At 42.9% G+C, this 19,679-nt stretch overlaps 2 protein-coding genes across 2 annotated transcripts; one reads left to right on the top strand and one right to left on the bottom strand.

The window, feature by feature from the left end:
- Positions 1 to 260: 260 nt before the first annotated feature.
- Positions 261 to 15,302, top strand: gpsm2 (G protein signaling modulator 2). Its single transcript, XM_048247388.1, is given in 17 exon segments — positions 261 to 473; positions 1,191 to 1,222; positions 3,048 to 3,420; positions 7,853 to 7,924; positions 7,926 to 8,072; positions 8,432 to 8,567; positions 9,026 to 9,165; positions 9,376 to 9,499; positions 9,759 to 9,874; positions 10,462 to 10,617; positions 10,771 to 10,879; positions 11,055 to 11,181; positions 11,937 to 12,013; positions 12,231 to 12,410; positions 12,848 to 13,010; positions 13,373 to 13,590; positions 14,440 to 15,302. Coding segments are annotated over 15 exon segments (2,085 nt in total). The 5' UTR covers positions 261 to 473; positions 1,191 to 1,222; positions 3,048 to 3,265; the 3' UTR covers positions 14,605 to 15,302.
- An 81-nt stretch (positions 15,303 to 15,383) lies between these two features.
- Positions 15,384 to 19,343, bottom strand: LOC125304014. Its single transcript, XM_048258062.1, has 4 exons — positions 19,137 to 19,343; positions 16,757 to 16,876; positions 16,213 to 16,590; positions 15,384 to 16,065 (listed from the first exon to the last, which is right to left on the bottom strand). The coding sequence occupies exons 1-4, from the start codon at positions 19,269 to 19,271 to the stop codon at positions 15,874 to 15,876; spliced, it is 825 nt and encodes a 274-aa protein (XP_048114019.1). The 5' UTR covers positions 19,272 to 19,343; the 3' UTR covers positions 15,384 to 15,873.
- Positions 19,344 to 19,679: the final 336 nt, after the last annotated feature.

Genomic DNA, 19,679 nt, shown 5'->3' with positions numbered 1-19,679 from the left:
AGGCGCTCTAGAATTTTGGTTTTATTGACATGTTTGATTAGCCTGGGAAACACCAGTTATTAATGCATTGTGTATTTATAATTTCCCACACTTACCCTACAATGCATTTCACGTTTTTTTTTTGTCATTGAAATAGTGCATTCAAATTTGATTGGTTAGTAGGTAGTTCTGTGAAGGCGTGGTTATCTTTGAATTCTTCGATCTGATTTGCTAGTAGAATAACAACAGAGCCGCAGGCTCTGCCCCATGATTACGGCAACGTTGGTCTTTTTCGTCGAAGTGTAACGTTAGCAAAAAGTTTAGGGAAATGAGGAAAGAGCGGTACAATAAATCGCAATTGATATAAGCGACTTTTTAATTATATTATTTTAATATGGATTGTCCGTAAAATGAAATGAGTTGCCTGTGGAATTTATGATATCGAAGCACACCCTGGGAAGCTCCGGAAAGTAGAAAGTTAACGTTAACGGCTGGTAAGTAACATTAGCAATTGCCATTTAACGCCTAGGTTAGGTTAGGTTAGCATATGTTGAAAAGAAACCAAAAGACAAGGTTCATTTGGAAATCATCTTCTTTGTCACCGAGAAAGCAGCAGCGGCATGTGATCGCTATTCGCCTTCTTTTTAAAACTGTTAGCAGCTAGGACTCTATACATACATTTCCTATGGAATCCCATAGGAAAGCTTGGAGATATCCACAATCTTTCGTTGCATATCACATCAAATATATCTATCATATTAACGTTAAGTTAAATGAAGTTAAGCTTAACTGAAGTCACATATAGCAAGTTATCAATAACACGTAACTCATTAATCACTTTTTATTGAGTTCAAATGTTTCATGTGTTAATTAATAGTCTATTCTTTTCTTTCAAAGCACAGTATTTTTTACGATTGATAAATTCTCTTTGAATTCAGTCCATAAAATCAATTAATCGCTTGCATTTTTAAAGCTTTGGCATTGTAACATACTTGTATTCGCCATGGTTTTAGACCAGAAATCCCTTTTAATGGTTGCCTTTATCTAGGCTAGGTAAGTAGGCAGTCTTCATTCTGAAGTAGCTGCTAGTTGTTTGCCTGACATCAATCACATTTTCTGAACACTGACGTTTGACAGGCTTCATCAGAGTTAACATTACTCTACGTAAACATAATTTCTCCAGCCTAATTTATTGTATTATTTCCTTTCAGGACTAAGAAAACAAAACGCATTATTACTACAGGTTAGTAGCATATAATCTATTCTTTGGCATTATGGATATCCGGTTTTTGCTTGCATGGGGCATTGCTTTGGGTCCTTCTTCCTTGTATTGTGAAAGTCTGTTGACAAACACTATTGAGTCAGTAACGTTAGAGTAGACTTCAGCCACACCTACTATTGAGAGCCTTTTGGGTTGTTGGTGAATTCTCCTAATGGGCCTTTACTTTTTTCAGTGTGTATGATTTTCTCTTGTGGCTCTAGGAGACCTCCCTTAAAAGCAGCTACCAGAAGTTCAGAGTGGGTATATCATTGTCCTATACTCCTACACTAAAGTATTGAAAGCCTTTCTCAAATCATTTTTCTTGTTATCTGTAGCCCTTTTGTGAGATGGTTGGTCCTTTTGTCAAAAAAGCAGCTCATCATGATTTATACCATATGCATGAACCAAAATAGAAAAAAAAGCAAGGTCATGATTTATTATTTTCTTCATTGATGTGTTGCGCTCTTGGCAGTTGATGGCCTTTGAATAGCTTTGTTCAGTCGGTTAGTCCAATTTGTGTGCCATCTTGTCTGGACAAATGAGCTCATTGGATTCAGTTGAGTGATTGTGTCCCCAGCAAAACTACCTTAGCCAGTCTGCAAGTCTCCTTTGTAACACTACTTTCATTTCCCCTGTTGTTGGTTCACTGGGTGTGTGCTTACTCACCTGTGCCTCAGTCAACCTAAATAAACAGTGTCACGTTTGCTCGTGCTTTGTGTAGTGTCGGAAACGGATAACCTGTTTGGAAGACAGGACACCGGTATTGCCAGTCCAGTGAAGACTAGAAGTCTAGATAAATGCATACTTGCATGGCTTTCCAAATCATGCTGTGTTGTGCTTTTTTTAACTTTCAAATATCTGACATTTTATATGCAGTCATCAAATGGAATCCATTTCCAACAGCCCTCTTTTGTCATGGGTGATTCAAATTATATGAATTGGGGTTTCTCTAGCACTACCTGAAGTGTAGAGGTTCAAGTTTCAGAGCTATAGGCCTAGGACTCCATGTGGAGTTCATTATGAACCATGACGTGATTGGGTGAGCTGCGTTTCTCTGAATTTCCAAGATGCTAAAGCCTTCAGCCAGCAGGACTGCATTGGGTCTTAAGCATATGGATTAGGAAGCATATGACTCATCAGGCTAATCATTTCAATGTCAAGCCATTTCAACTGTGTTTACAGAACACTAAGACTGATTCAGCATTGTGAGACTACTCTTTGCAGTGTTTGTTGACTTCATATAAAACTTTAATTGCATATTGCAGTGGGTTCAAACAAATTTTAGACAAATTTAAGATCTTTGTATAAGGAGCCCAATGCACTGTAGGCAAGAACTGGTTTCATCTTGCCCTTTGGTCTTTGTTCAACTGTCTCTATTTTTTGGATGAAGTTTCTCTTTGGGTTAAAAATGAAAGGCTTTCCCAAGCTTTACAGTTAAGTAGCCTTGCCATTTTTGTGCTTCACTTGCTCCTAATTGCATCACTTGCTCTCATTTTTAGAGAGCAGAACAATAGTTGCCTTTATACATCCCACAATTAGGTCATTAGGAATGGTTATATGGTGGAAACATTTAAATGTGGCAAACAAGCTAATGCACTTTCACTCCATCACTTTCACTTGCCATCTCTTGCTGGAGTCATCTCATGCCTAGATACACAGTCTCGATTCTGACAAACACACACACACACACACACACACACAGCTGCCTGCATTCACTCTGCTTGTTCACGCTGCTTGGTGGGTGTTGCCATGGCGTTATGCGCTCAGACTGAGGCTTCAAACACAGCATCTTGTGTTCCCTTTACAGAGAGCCGCAGAAGAGGGAATAAAAAGCACTAAACGCACAAGAGCGCTTAAGCCACAGGAGTGTGAAGAACCAGTACTCTTTTAGTGAACACGACGGCCTGGGCTCCCCATCTCAGCTGTAGCACTGTCGAAGGACACATTAAACCCTGTCTCCTACTCCCGACTGCAAAAGTAAACCAATGTCACTTCATCTGGACCACCCAGCAGGTCTTTTTTTGTATGTCTTTTCCCCCTTTGCCCTCCCTTTGGCAAATGTCTGACCAACTTTTCGGATCTTCTTCGGGATATCAGCTTTTATTATGCCCTTCAATGGATGCCAATGGCTCTCTGGTTAGCATGCGAAGTGAGGACCAGTCCTCCCATGTCCGCTACAGGTAGGCATGCATACTTTGTTATGCTTTTTTGTTCTCATGGGTTTTGTGTTTTAAGAGTTTTAAGAGATGTGGTCAAATGAAACGAATGGGATAGTTTCCTTGCTCATACTATTTTGACACCTCTATATGGGGAGTCCAAACGTGGTAATACTTTGCCTCCCTCAAGTGATGTCCATTAAAACCTTTTTTTTTTTTTTAAGTCAGCTGTTCCCGTTCACCATGGTTACGGTGAAGTGTTCTGATTTTGTGGGGCTCCATCAGTTGCTGAGATGGGGCTGCACCTGGTGCTCCTCTGTAGGGCTACTCCGAGGGGTCCCTCTCTCTGCTCACTTCATTTTTAATGTCCCACTCAAATATTTATGATTATTTCCCTTTGTTTTTTTGTTCTGCATTCTAATGCAATTAGGCTTGATTATTTAAGTGTGGACTCACAATTGGATTCTGATTCAAAGGGTGTCAATACGGTATGATATTTATTCAATACATTATTGATGTGCTTCTCGCTCACAAAACACATCCTCTGTGATGTGTTTTTGGTATTGTAATGCAGATAATTGGGATGATCATACACCTTTTGGTAGGCCTTTCATAACACTGTTTTGATGTCACACCAATGACACACCACTGTAAATTTGGCTGCTGTGAGAGAAGTGGACCTTGCATACAAAATGATGTAAGAAAAAGAAAAACAATGTAAACTGTTATGTAGCAAGTTTTGTAGCAACTGAACTGAAGGACATTTACAAACACATGCAATCATCTCAAGGTTGTTTTTTCTCCTCTGTGACCTGAGAGTTGTAGACAAAAACAAACGTTTAGAGGCAAAACCCATTCATTGTCCTGTAAGACACCTCTTAGTGAGTGTGTCTAATCACCAGTACCCACAAAGAGAGGGGGTAGAAGAGGGGGAAGATAATGGGAGGGAGAGAGAGAGAAAGAGAGCGTGAGGGAGAGAGAGAGAAGTAATCGTAGGTGACTGGCTAGGGGAAAGGGTCATCTTAGATTATCCCCCGAAACGCTGACGGCTCAGTTCTCCCCAATCCCTCTCCTGCCCTCTCAACAACAACAAAGATGCCGCCTCTAAAGGTCAACTCCGTTCTAAAACTTCAATTAGCAGACGGCAGATCCTGAATTTATTCGTTTCAAGCATTGTTTTGTAAAATATATACATAAGCTTCAAGTTCAGTTGAAGTGAGTGGTAAGGCTGGCCGCTGATACTTGGTTGTTTTAGTGTCAGATGCCGCCACAGGGCTAAAGTATGTCTATGTACGAGTGCAGTCGTGCTGGACTGCCGTCTGAGTGGAAGCCGCCCCCGCCATCTCCAGGGAGATCTCTGCAGACCAAAGGTGCCGTGGTCCCCAAGGCCCCGACACGCTTTAGATGCCGCGCAGGTTCCCAGGGTGCTTCTGTAGTTGTGTCAAGCCAGATGACATCAGGTAGGGTCCTCCTAGCACTGGTCATTAGCCCAGCGAAGTAGGCAAAGGAAACCCTGTTGTTTCTCTGTGTTGTCTCTGTCATGACTTGATATGGAACAAGTTGCCCAAGCAATTTGCTTATTGATCTAATTGGAAAATGCCTTATTCTCCAACAAGCTTAATCCTCAGAAAAGCCTGAAGCTGATTAGCTGCGTTGTAGTATCTCTGTGTCTTCTGTCTGTTGAAAGAGTGTCCATGTATTTATTGTAGTGTCCTTATTAACCTAAGGAACATTAATGTACTGTAGAGTCTGCAGCCGGTTGCCTCAGCAGCTCAGGTTTCTCATTGTCCTCCTCAGTTCTCACTGTCCTGCTTATGAGAAACCTCATTTGACTCATCTCTGAGATGTATAGTGCTGGCTTTGTGTTGCTCTTGTGTTACTCATATGTCACAATAGGGTTAATTCTGTGTACAGTAAACCATGTTTCAGATCATTAAAATGGTCAGTCGACTGGCATATTGCCTCTGGAAGCTCAATTCCAAATGTACTGCCCTACCAGTCAGTACACAGGTGTCTGACAACTGGTTTTATTGCATTCTTTAATTCAGTGTTTCTTAACTGGTGGGTCGGGACCCAAAAGTGGGTCGCGGAACCGTTTTGCCGTTTTGGGTGGGTCGCAGAGCTTGTGGTTAAAAATAAATAAAAAAAAAAACGCCAATTTAAAATGCTACCTTATCAGATCTAATATTGGACCTTTATTTTGATAAACTTTATTCGTAGCCTACATATCAGTCATTGCCATGGACATAGACAATGTTTATGTGACAGGTCATGTTAGACATAATTTTAGTGGTGAACGCAAGTAGGCTGCTACTCTGAATATTTGAAGTAGCCTACAGTAGGCTCAGATATGGATTCACTTAAACTGAGGACAAAATAGGACAAAAAATCCCATTGTGTGGTGTGCAGTAGATGGCACATAAGAGCATGAAACCATCAAAACTAAAATGCCACATGGAAACAAGGCACCCCTGTCAAAGTGATACCTGTCGAGTACTTTGAAAGGTGACATCAAGAGTTGAAGACTTCACAAATGTAGGCTAATGCCAAACATCCCATGTTCCAAACAAGTAGGCCTACAGGCACTTAAACACCATGTAGCTCACAATATCCATTGGCTTGAACGCTACAATATATGGGTCGCGACTTTATGAACATGGGAAATTGTGGGTCCCAAAGCCAGACCAGTTGAGAACCCCTGCTTTAATTCATTTTGATCCAAATAAAATAGATAAACCGACTAGTTGTTCCTACTTGCCGTCAAAGCTGTTTACTATGTAGTTTGTGCTGCAGGGTTGAAAATTTGAATATAAATTTAAGAACCGTTTTTAAAACACAATAGGCCTATCTCCTTTCAGCTAGTTTGTTAATGCCTGATTAAGAAAACAAATAGTCCTGGACAATGAAGCCTGCTAATAGTTAATGTGTTTAGGCTCAACAGATCAAGGCTAGATTGGATTGACCGCATACTAAGGACTTACTGTACAGCCTGTTTTATTGCACAAAAGAGCTGTGCATGAACATATATGATAAATATCACATCAGATTGCATAGAGGGTACAATTAACCTATTCTTTTTTTTGTCAGAAATACATTCCACAAATCTATATGACTTGACCACACCACATTGTTTTAGATGTGCTGAGCTAGTGGTTAGGATGCTGTAGTTAGGAATTCAGCCTCCTTGGCCTCAGACATTGTGCTGGCTAGCTGTTATGAAGGAGGCGAGGCGTCAGGCAAGGGAACGCTCCATTTGGGCTCCTCAGGAAGGCTAGCCTTGTCATTTGGGTCAGCCTTGTGGTCTACAGGAAGCACACTAGGCTAGAGAAAGAAAAAATAGTCTACAGCAGCAAGTGCTGCATTGGCCCATACTATGATTAGGAGGCAGTGTTTTCTAAACTTTCTCTTTTGACTGCGGTTCAAGGCACAGAAGTTACAGGAAGAAGAAGTGCCACTCCATGTGGTTTTGTTGTGGGAGTAGTTTTCTCAAGACATGGTTAGCACGCAAACTTGACAAATGACCCTAAGTTGGTAGAGCAGCTGAGCTTCTCTGATGTTCCAGGCAGACTTCTAAATCTAAATCCACTATATGCGTGCATTCATGCAACCAGTGCCATAAATATGGAGAGAAGGCGAGATCTTGAAATAATGATCCATGTTTTTACTGTTATAAATATGTAATTTGCCTGTCTACTGTATAATTGAATGTAGAGGAGCTTCTCATTAAACTGCAATGTAACTGTAACTCATGTAAAAGTATGAGTTGTAAAATTGTTGTTGTGTGACCACTGATGGTCATATAACCAGCCGGATAAAACATTATTCCAGTCTTCCATTATTCAAGTCTTACAATGTGATTAAAGGTGCACTTTTCTTGACAAATTAGGAACCTACAGGGCTGCTTAACTCCATGTAACCTCCTGTAGGAGTTCCTTAAACACTCCCTCCAGGCCTAACCATTCTTAACAGTAAAGGAAGGAATTGTACAGCGCTGAAGCCACATATCTAGACCCCACCCTATCTTCAAGGGGCAAGGTTCAAAGCGTTAAGTCCTATGTTGCAGTAGTGTACAACTACGGGGAATGTGGACTGTATGTGTGGGTGGAAATGATTACAGCAGTAATTGCATTTAATGTTTTTTTTTTTTTTTTAAACGCCTCCTCAAGGCGGAGTTTGAAAGAGGACAGAGTAAAGAGGCTGAAAGTGCAGGGAAATTAAATGCTGTTGTGAACTGCTAAGTTTAAGCCTCTTTTGCTTTCATTTCCGATGTGCCGTTAGTCCACAGCGCACAAGAAGCGGTTGCCAGACTGTGAACCTTTCTCACATCTTTGCCTATGTTGTGGGCAAGCAGTTAGAACAGGACTTTCTTGGGTTTGACGTGCGATGTTTTGGTGTTAGTCCATGAGTTGGAGTTGACGTGGCTCCGTCTCTTGTATCTGTGTCCTCTGCTGTCCAGGATGGAGGCCTCCTGCCTAGAGCTGGCCCTGGAGGGGGAGCGCCTCTGCAAGCTGGGCGACTACCAGGCGGGTCTCTTTCTTCGAGGCGGCCATCCAGGTGGGCACGGAGGACCTGCAGGTGCTCAGCGCAGTCTACAGCCAGCTGGGCAATGCCTACTTCCACCTGCACGACTTCGCCAAGGCGCTGGAGTTCCACCACCACGACCTCACCCTAACCAGGTCAGCCACCCTTCTGACAGTATTTTTTTTTTTTTGACACTGCTAGTGCTAACCCTATGGTTATTTGGAAATGGGCTTGGCTTTCTCTCAAACATAAATCATTTGTAATTTATTTGTCCTTCTTGTGGAAATGTATCACTTCACATGAAATATGACAGAAAAAAACCCTTCAGTTGCTCTTGACACAAGAATGAACACACTAAAATACACACATGCAATGAATCAGTTGATGAAATGAACTAACACTGAGAAGGAACACATTACTGTGAATTTCTGTAAATATGAACAGATGTTCTGGCCGAGAATGGCTTGGTTCTCGACCAAGCGCCTGGAAATGAACTCTGTTGTGTACTCCTCAGGACCATTGGGGATCAGCTTGGCGAAGCTAAAGCCAGTGGGAACCTTGGGAACACTTTGAAGGCGCTGGGTCGCTTTGATGAAGCTATTGTTTGTTGTCAAAGGCACTTGGATATAGCCCAGGACCTGAACGATAAGGTGGGGAATTCCTGTTTTTTATCTGGGGGAAATGTTGAGAGGGATTTACTAACTGCTGAAATAAATGGGGATTCATAGCTTATTGCAAAAATATTAGATAGTATGTACCCTTTTGGATAACTCCTGCTTCCTGTACGTTTTAAATGCTATTTATTTTTATAGACTATCTTGTGCTCTCTATGTAGCATCTAAAATTTCAACATGGTTTGTCAATTAGCCAATCATCAAACTTCCAGAGGTTTCACAGGCAACCCTGTCAGCCACTTATTGTGTCTGTATATTGCACACTGAGGGACATGGTTGGATTCCATTGCTGGCTAAAAGTGGTATCCATTTCCTTTCAGGAGTTGAGACAGGTTATTTTCAGACCAAAGGCTTCCTGGTGTTTCGTCTGATAGGTGTGGTCCACCCAATGTTTTTGTTTTCCCTAAGAGTGTTTTTCTTGCTTTTCTCGGCAGGTCGGCAAGGCGAGAGCACTTTATAACTTTGGGAATGTGTACCATGCCAAGGGTAAGAGTATCTGCTGGAGCGGGGCAGACCCAGGAGATTTCCCAGAGGAGGTCATGACAGCACTAAGAAGAGCCGCAGATTACTATGAGTGAGCCCTGGGGGGTGTGTGTGTGTGTTTACATGTATGCATGTGTGTGTAGTAGGCCATACATGTAGGTGTCGGGTGGATGAGTTAAACAAGAACTACAATGTGTGTGTTTATGCAAAGTGGGCCTTATCAATGCATTTCAAAATGCAGGCCTGCATGTGTAAACCTGAGCTTTGTGTTTGTGTTGCTTGTGATGATTTAATGGTGCAGTGGGAACCTGGCTATTGTGAAGGAGCTTGGAGACCGGGCAGCCCAAGGCCGGACCTATGGTAACCTGGGTAACACGCACTACCTGTTGGGAAACTTCCGGGGAGCAGTGGCGTTCCATGAGCAGGTGTGCATTTAATGCCTTTTAAAACATATGATGATGATCAACCATTAGATATACCGTTATCAACACCTTATTGATAAATTAAATAACAATAAATGTTCCCCTGCAAACAATGGAGCTGTTAGTCCGAGAGATTTAAATTTAAAAAAAGTCTGAACAAGGCAATCTGCTCCCAAAAGGCACCATTTGAGACTCCAGTGGTTCATTGTCGGGTAGATTTTAACAGGAGTGCTGTTTGTGCTCTGCCCTTATTTCTGCCCAGCGGCTGCTCATAGCGAAGGAGTTTGGTGACCGGGCAGCGCAGAGACGAGCCTGCTGCAACCTGGGCAACGCTTTCATCTTCCTGGGGGAATTTGAAATGGCAGCAGAACACTACAAGTGAGCCAGACATTCATTCATCACCCAGTAATGAGGTTTTCTGCTCCCGGCCGCCGGGCTGAGAAAACAAACGCTCCTCTTCGCTCGGCTCTTGCTTTTTAAAAGTCACCTTCAGGGGCTGGCAAACTTAACAGTTATTTTTTTTTTTAAAAAAAAAAAAAAAAACCTAGAACTTTTTTTCCAACAAACTTCACCAGTGATTTGTATAGAGACACCAGTCCAGATATAGCGGTTACTTATTATTTAGATTGCTGTGTAGTAGCGTAAATATAGGTCTATAGGTGTGGCGCTGAAAAGTGATTTCCTCATAACGCTACGGCCTGTTAAGCTTATTTGAATTGCATCCCTCTTCAGAGGGACAAAAACACACAGAGAAGGGAAACCGTGTCAGTGTAATTAAAAGGTATTAGATCTGCACCCTGATGGTATTATGTGGTATTATGAACACAATAGTCCTGGAGTCAAGTCATACACAAATGGGTTCGTAGCACTGACGAAAGGGTATGAGACAGGATTATAAAGTAAAGTAAAGTCACTCTGTCTGAGGGTGTGTGTTTTACATGTACTGTATGTGTGTGTGTGATTAGGAAGGCGCTGCATTTGGCTCGGCAGCTGAAGGACCGGGCAGTGGAGGCTCAGGCCTGCTACAGTCTGGGAAACACCTACACCCTCCTGCACGACTACGAGAGGGCCATTGACTACCACCTCAAACACCTCATCATTGCACAGGACCTCAACGACAGGTAATGTATACACACACACACACACACACACACACAAAAAAGACACACACATACCACTCCATGCATGTCTTGCCACATATTTTAACGTTATACCAATATGGCTGTGCTGTTTGTGCTTGGGAAATTAATGAGGTGTGTGTTTGTTCCCTGTAGGATCGGAGAAGGCCGGGCCTGTTGGAGTTTAGGGAATGCACACACAGCCTTGGGAAACCACGACCAAGCCATGCACTTTGCAGAGAAACATCTAGAAATCTGCAAAGAGGTATTGGCCATTTTCCACATGTACAATTCCTTCTGTGGCTGTGCTGTTGTTTATAAACGCTCTGATCTGATGCATGTGGTCACAGACTTCACCTCACATTATTATTATTTTCAAACACTGTGAGTGTGTTTGCGTGTCCCTGATTGACCTGCTGTGTGGTTTGTGGTCACTCTAGACCGGGGACCGCACCGGAGAGCTGACGGCCCGCATGAACGTGTCCGACCTGCAAATGGTGCTGGGTCTGAGTTACAGCACCAACAACTCTGTCCTGTCAGAGAAAGAGATCGACTACAACCGAGCAGGTAACCCACAGGTCATACCACTTACCAGCAGAGACTGATTTATATGCCATCTAACCATAAAAAAAACTTGCTGACTTCTGTTGAACACAAAAAGAGCCCAATTGTTTCATTGTGTGGTGTACATAGGAAGTTCAGATTGGCTGTTTTTTGCAGCCGGTGCACAAAGTCGTGACACTGGATGCTAGTAATGCAACATGCTGTGATTGTATCTGCAGTTGGACATGGGCATGAAATTAGTTTAAAGTGGCATGAAAAAGGGCATGAAAAAGCATTAAATGAGATTTGCTGATACCTGCAGAAACCCTGTACAGTCAGGCCGTGTTCAGGGGGTCCACAAGACATTTGTCTGTTCTCTATTTCTTTGATATTCTTTCTGTATCCATGGCAGTTAGACCAGAATCAAAATATCTGAATATAGTTCAGACTAATTCATATTCCAAACCCAACACTAATAATTATTTTTTTATATTATTTTGCCACATACTGTATCATGGAGATTGACTATTGCCATCCAGCCTGATTAGGATGCTGATTATGATACTGCTGTATTGGCACTACACTACACATGGCACTACAAGTGTAATAATGTTTGGTTACTAATACTAAAGCAAGCTCTGGCAACAAGTTAGGTAGGTTTGGTGAGTCAGGTTATTTTGTATTTGTCAGAGCTAAGAGGCTAATTTCATATTCAGTCTGAAGTACCTAGTTAATTTTTAGGGGCCTTGATTCAGTAGTCTATGTGTTTTTTCTTTTAGGGGCACGGCCAAGAATGAGCAGGCGCCACAGCATGGAGAACCTGGAGCTGATGAAACTAACTCCCGACAAGATCAATGTAAGCGCTGTCAAACCGTTTTATATTTTCTAACATATTTATTATTTATTAGTTGTAGCAACTGCTTCATTTATATGCAAGATTACTTACCTGTGTTTAAACGTCAATGTGTACTATCTCCTCATACAACAGTCGCAGTTAGTTGTAATCAGATTCTTGTCATTTCTTTACCTTTTAGCGTGTGATGGTCCATGACTTGCATACTTCTCGTACACAGGGACAGAAATGGGCCAGTGACATCCTGACCAAGCCAGCCAAGCCCAGCCTGGGCAAGTCCTCGTCCAGACTCTTCTTTGTGAACCGCTTCAGGGGGAAGAAACACAAGAGTGGCTCCACCAAAGTCCTGCAGGACAGCAGCAACACTCAGGACACCACGCAGGGCCCCGGGCCTCAGAAGGTGACCTCACCAAGGCCTGATCTATTTGATCCTTAGATTAAAGATTTTATTATGATTATTTATTTAGATTAAGGTTTTTATACGTCTGTTTTGTTACCCTCTCCTCCCCTAAGGTTAATATTCAGATTATCTGTCAGATTGAATATTTATTGCTCTAGGAAAGTCGTAATGCAGTAGGTAGCCAGTTTTACACAAGGCCAGTCAATGTTAATAAGTCTCTTGTTAAAGTCTGTTTGAAGTCGTTGATTGTGCCCGTCCATCAATTTCAAAGTTAAACTATGTGGACTGCCCTCTGGACTGGATTGAGCCAATCACAATCTCCTCAAACACCTCCGTCCTATCAAACCAAATTATTAACCAAGTCCCAGTCGTTCTGTGCCGCTCGTGCTACGCTCTGCTTACATCATGTGTTCACGACGGCTTGTCGTGTTTTTCAGAGGGCGAGTGTGGACACGCTGGGAGACGAGAGCTTCTTTGACCTGCTCAGCCGTTTCCAGAGCAACCGCATGGATGACCAGCGCTGCGCCATTCTGGACAGGAAAAGCAGCGCGTCTGCACCGCCCAGTCCCTCGCGGACACCACCCACCGGCATGAAGAAATGTGAGCTGCCTCTCCAGTCTCTCTCTCTCTCTCTTGGTTTGAAATGACCGGCCTCTTCTCCTCTGTGATCTGGTCGACACATAGATCATATGGAAGCAATTCAGAAAAGAGCAGCTTGGGAGGCCAGTCCAGAGTTATTAATCAGCTGCTGTCTTTAGATCCCTTCAGTAAAAAGACAAGTTGTTAATAGTTAGCTAATAGCCTCTTTGTGGTTTGGCTTGAACGAATATTGTTAAATCTCCAGGTACTCTTGAATTTGCAGGACCATAAGCCCAACTTTGATGTAAGGAGCATGGTTTTGGTTTGACTGAAATTGCAACTGTAGTTTACTGCGACAATAATAGATGAACATTTCTCTGCAGCGTTCTCGGAGGCGTCCCCTGGCCAGGAGCCGTTCTTCAGCCTGGTGGCGAGCACTCAGGGCCGTCGGCTTGACGACCAGCGCGCGGGCACGGGCGGCAGCCTGCCAGGCCTGCGGCTGACGCAGCATAGGAGCCAAGCCGTGCTCAACCAGCTGATGGCCAGCGCCGACAACAATGAACCCGACGACCAGTTCTTCGACATGCTGGTCAAGTGCCAGGTAAAGTGTGACCTTTTAAACCAAGGAGAAAACCTTTCAGGGTACAGATCTCATTTTGTTTGTTGCCTGGTATTGCTTTTCTAAGCAGATTTATTATGTGTTATTTATAGGATTCAGCAGGTCCAGAACAGATTCACAACCATTTAATACACAACCAGATAATTTAATTTATAGAAGTTTTTAGGGAAAACGGTCATGCCTGATTAAAATATGTCAAAATTTTACATCTGTATTTAGTATTAAACAATGCCATCACCTTAGTCCAGGCATACTAAAATAGTGCTCTGGCCAAAAGTAAATCCACTCTGCTTTTCATGATGGAGGTCTTTGCTTTCCCTTTTTCCAATTGTTTCTGTATATCAGGAGACCTTGTTAGAGATTATGCATGATGTATCGGTGTAATAGTAGGCTATCGGTAGACACCTTTGAAATATCTGCAAATTGCTCCATTGGCGTCTCCTCTGTCCAGCAAACATAGGGTGTTTTGGGGGAAAAATCCATATAGACCGGTTCCACCCTCCCTGACAACCGTCTGAAGATGGTTCCATTCGTGTTGCGTCTGCTGCAACAATTAGCTTCCACTATAATCAATGAAAGTTGCTACACCAGACGTGATAGCGGCGCGTACATTCGAAAAAAAATAGACCAGCCTTCTAAAATGTGTTGTACGTGTTGCGAACGGAACACTTCAGTTACGTGCCCGGTGTAACTTCACTATCACTGTTTACAACCATTTCCCAGTTCGCTATACTGTATACTGATAAAAGTTATTTAGGTGTGTTCAAAATGTCTTGGTGCTGCATTGCTCATCCCCGGTGCCTCTCCTCTCTCTGTCCTCTCCCTGCCCAGGGTTCTCGTTTGGATGACCAGCGGTGTGCCCCCCCACCTCCCCCCAGCAAAGGCCCCACGGTGCCCGACGAGGACTTCTTCAGCCTCATTATGCGCTCCCAGGCCAAGCGCATGGACGAGCAGCGGGTCACTCTGCCCGCCAGCGCCAGCTGCCACCAGCTGTAGTGTCCGCCCTCACCCCAGCCGCCATCACAGCTCGGCACATCACAAACTGCTCCTGTACTGCAGCGCATACGTGTCCATATAGGGTATGCGTATAGATGGCGGTGCAGAGACCGTCAAAGAGTTTGGGGGTCAGTTATATCTCAGCGCTAGAAGATTTCCAGGAAATTAACTGGACGTGGAATAGGAAAATGGCTGTTTTTGTCAAAACGGCACAATTTTCCTAAACTCAGGTTCCATCCTCTGACCAGATTACTGAACAAACAGTACTGCACTGTAAGAGTGTTTGGAAAAATTGGTCTATCAGATTTTATGTTTTTATTTTTACATTTACTGCATAGTATTCCAATGTAACCCTTAGTGTGTCTAAGTGTTTAGATACTTGACTGCAGTTTTGTGTATATTTATTTTGGCTGATTTCATTTTTGTTTTTCTTCCTTTCATCCTATAAGTGTATACTGCCACTTCATTTCTCTCTTAAGGTTTTTAATTCCCACCAGATTTCATTGTAGAGTTTAGAAAGGTACAGTTCTCTATAATTATATTTTTTTAATTGTCCATATGTGTGTAAGCAGTGTGTGCATGAGAAAATCTGTTATGTGTTTGGTAAAACAATGAACTCCATAATGTATAGCTCCCTGATCTCCTTTTGTACTTAGCATTTTGAAGCACACAGGGAATAAAACCTCATTTGTGTATAACTCTCTGGTGTGGTTTTAAATGTGATGTGAGATGCCTTACAGAGTACAGTACATACATGTTTTATTGGTTTATGCAACACTTTTTCTTACCAACTTCACATATTAAGTAAACTGCTACAGATCTTTCTTTTCCATATATATATTTTACATTACATTGTCCGGTGATTCATTTGAACCCATGAGTCTAGAGCCGTAGATATACAGCGCTGCATAAGTCCTTTACTGTACGTACACACCCAGGGTGTCGAGCTGCAAAATGAACGGAAGCCAATTTATGTAAGGATACAGTTATTTTAAAAATGTAACATATGACTTAACATTCCAGCTGGTGTGTGGAATACCTCTTAAGTTCAAGCATCGAAAGCAGGGCACATTTTGCAGCTCTAGTCAAGATCTTGGTGTGTAAGCACAGTTAGAGGCAGGCTTGTATGTTTGCCTCATGGGGGTGTTGATAGTATCTTAGTGCTTAATTGGCAGTGCTTTGGCCACGTTATGAGGTTATGAGGGGTCCTCAGAAAATGTCCTGCCCCAAAAGGGGTCTTTGGAACCAAAAAAATTGAGAGCCCCTAATTTAGGATAATTTAGTTTGAGGTGGTACCGTAGAAGGATCTGTGTGTGTTTTGGTTGAGGCAAATGTCCCTTCATCCTGAGTTTGCTGTTGCTGTTGTTCTGTGGTCTCAGGAACTGGAAAGTGAGAACTACAGTATCTCTCACTGTCTGAGTCTGTTCCACCATCACCCTCTCCTCTACATGGTACAGTATCCTGGAGAGATAATATAGCAAAAGTGAGTTAACATGGTTCCTGATACAGTGGATGTCCACTAAACAGGTGTAGAGCCTTTTTGTAACAGATAACCACCCATTATTTTGCTATATAAATTATACATCTATGAGGACCTTATGAACTTACATGTGCCTCTTGTGCTTGGAGCTGTCTGTTAAAGTTAGGTCTTTCTTTATCGAGGGAAGCCCTTCTAGCAGCTGGTCCTGTCTGAGCTCTCATCACGTGACCCTCGGTGTTGGAGAGGCTCTCTGGTCTATCGGATGAATCCTCGCTCTCCTCTCTGCGTTGGCGACGCTGTGGTATCTCCTCTGGTTCACGTGGGATCTCTTGTTGGCTCACGGCTTGACGCTGCTCCATCCCTTGCTCGGTCTGGGTGGCAGCATCAACAGCTACACGATCGTCACCGACAACCATCTCTAGAGCAGCCTGGGCTTGGGGTACCGCGACAGGAGGAGAGGCCCTTTGGTTGCCCCACTGTCGGAGGGCCCTGATGCATACATGGCCCTGAGTAGTGCAAGGAAACAAACAAAAGCATCCTATGGGTTAATTCCATTCTGTAAAACACATCCTCATGCATAGCCAGCCCAGAGTCTGCTTTGTTTTGAAGGCAAATTGTGAATGTGAATTTACAAAAAGTGGCAGAAAAGTTCACTTTAAATGTTACACTTACCAGAATAATTACTAGAAGAGTCAGGCCGATCTTCAGGAGGTCACCAACCGGTGCATGCTTTAACACCACTATGGGGGCCCATAATCCGTATTTCTTGTAGCACTTTGCACATGGATCATCCTTAGCAAGAAGAAAAGACGAATATGTTGCCGTTCATTTGTGTGTGTGTGTGTGTGTGTGTGTGCATAATTTATTTACCAGCCTGTATTCAAATTCAGGGCTGCCAACATTTGAATTAAAAAAAATCAGTTGTTCACCAATTTCTCTCCGTGTGTATGACGTTTATGCTTTAATAATTGCTACACTAACGAATTTGAATGTAATAATTCAATTAGCCGTTGCAGGGACATTGCCGGATGGGGGCCCCTGCCCCTGCCCAGGACATTCCAAGAATCCAATCAGCAACCCCAAGTGTCACCCCAGCCTGGAAAGTCAGCCCGAACTGAGCCATGCCCACAATATTTGAGTTCGGGAAGTTCGGCCTGAACCAGAGCTGTTTGGACCAATCAAATTGTCTGGGTGGGCTTTGTACGCTGATGGACAGATCTAGCTGTCGCTGTAAGCTAGACATTTAGATTTTGCTAAAGCGTCTGTTGTACAATTGTACGGAGCCCTAGAGGGGTCATCGCAAAATGTTTTGCATGTTGAGAGAATGTGCGCTCGTTTTACTACATTGTGCGCTCGTTTTACTAAATTGTGCTCTTGTTTAAGTAATTTGTGCTCTCGTTTAACTATATTGTGCACCTCGCTTTACTAAATCGCTAAATTTCGTTTTACTAAATTGTAAAGGCCGGTTTACTAAATCGTGTGCACAATTTACTATATTGTGCTCTCGTTTTACTATAGTGTGAGCTCATTTTACTAAATTGAGCTCTCATTTTAAGCATAGTAAAACGAGGGCACAATTTATTAAACGAGTGCACTATTTACTATAACGAGCGCACGATTTACTAAAACGAGGGCACGATTTATTAAAATGAGAGCACAATTTGTGAACATGGTTATAGAACATTGTGAGCACGATCTACTTAAACGTGGCCACAATCTGTAAAACGTGCACTCAATATTGTCTTGACACATGTAAACATGAGCACGTTATAGTATATTCGAGATCTCGATCTACTAAAACGCACCCACGAATAATTAAAACGTGGGCTCGAAGAAATTCAATTGTGTGCACAAAAACATAGTGTGGTGTCAAGGGGTATCCCGGGAATGACGTCGGGAGGTGTGTCGCTTGTAGTGACGTAGAGGGAATCTCATTGATTGCAGTGCACCTGGTTATAGTCCCCGTTAGGTAGGCTGTAGGTGGGAGAGCAGATGATTGTGTGTGTTTGTACAGGCCCCTTGCCAACATCGTCCAGCTGAATGTTTGGCGAAGTTTTGAGTGTTTGTTGAGGTCCAAGTGTATGCAGAGCTGTGGTGTTTATCGCGAACGGTGTGAGCTGGGCTACATAGCCTGAGAAGCTGAGCATCGTGAACGACACTGTTTATGTCTCCCGTTTCATAGTCCGTATCAAAAGCTTACCTCGTTGTGTGCATCATTGGTGTGCGCGTGGGTTATATGGTGAGGCCCATCGGGCGCTAGAGGGAACCTTATTGTATTGGGTGGGTATTAGGCGATACTACTAATACGCAGTAGCCTATTTGTACCAACAGTAGGTCTACGTGTTGTAATTGTTTGGGAGCTTGTCGCTGTGATGTGCTTCGATTGACTTCTAGACCTCACAGTTAAGTCAACAATCCAGGAGATAGTGGAAACCGGTCATTAGGCTACAACAGAGCCCGCGAGTAGCCTTTGTAGTAGAATTTCCCCATTATGGGTCTCCATAGCTGGCGGTTGACACCACAGTGCCCCTGCTACAAAGAGTAGAAGTCCGCTATAAAACATGACCACCTAAAGTCTTTAATTAGCTGCTTACGGTTATCATCACATTACCAATATGAACTGTTACAGACAGCTGTAGGCCTAGTCCATGTCAAGGTAACATGAAGTTGCCACCACAGCACAGCGAGCAGTGAGAAAATGTCGGGAATTACTAAATGTGAGCACGAAATACATATTTCGAGAGCTCAATTTAGGCCTACAACGGGGTCACGTTGTATTAATTCGAGGGCTCAATTAAAGGAAAACGTGCTCACGTTTTATTAATTCGAGGGCTTAATTAAAGGAAAACGTGCTCACAAATTATCACGACCAGAAAAAATATCACTTAAAGTGAGCTCTCCCGGGCTCCGTACAATTGTACAACAATTGTAAAATTTGAAAGATATGCCCTAAATGAAAATTAGGACTAAACCACAATAAGTCGCATTTAGCCTATTTAAATAAAACAGGCCTAGCCTACTGTCCATTAAGAAATTCGGTCTCATATCTTACCCCTCCTCTCATGCTTTGAGATACTGAATCGTAACGCAGCATGTCTGTGTAGTCAACCCAATCATCGTCTTTTCCCGTTGAATGCACTTGGGGTGAGTAAGCTAGCAGTAGGCCTAGGCCTAATTCTCTAATCATTTTGTATTTTATGGCGATAAAGTTGATCTGCTAGCATGTAGGCTTTACTACAACACAAAAGTACAAAATGAAACACCCATACGAAACTGAAAGTGTAATATGAGCTGTTGGCTTCCTTGTATGTCACGCCTAATAATATGTAGGCGTGACATAACATGGCCATATGTCTCACCTGCACCTCCGAAGTTCTAGCGATAGCTATGTGTAGGAATATGAACGTTCACACTGACATTTTTTGGATGCACACAACACTTGGTCCGAATAGCCATACCCCGAAAACCAATGCATTGCATTGGAAATACATTAGGCTACTACAGGACTAGTGCGTATGGTTTGGAGGAAGGTAGGGCATGTCTCAGTTAATGTTATAACATCTGGAAGGTTTTCATAAAATACATAAGCTGTTTA

The sequence above is a fragment of the Alosa alosa genome, chromosome 1, assembly GCF_017589495.1.
Source record: "Alosa alosa isolate M-15738 ecotype Scorff River chromosome 1, AALO_Geno_1.1, whole genome shotgun sequence".
Classification (NCBI taxonomy): Eukaryota; Metazoa; Chordata; class Actinopteri; order Clupeiformes; family Clupeidae; genus Alosa; species Alosa alosa.
This window is presented reverse-complemented; position numbering and strand designations above follow the sequence as displayed.

Coding starts and splice junctions, on each gene's coding strand:
- LOC125304014 (XM_048258062.1), bottom strand. CDS start 19,271: ATGATTAGAGAATTAGGCCTAGGCCTACTGCTAGCTTACTCACCCCAA. Junction 16,877..19,136: donor CTCAAAGCATGAGAGGAGGG/GTAAGATATGAG, acceptor CTTCTTGCTAAG/GATGATCCATGTGCAAAGTG. Junction 16,591..16,756: donor CTCTTCTAGTAATTATTCTG/GTAAGTGTAACA, acceptor TGCACTACTCAG/GGCCATGTATGCATCAGGGC.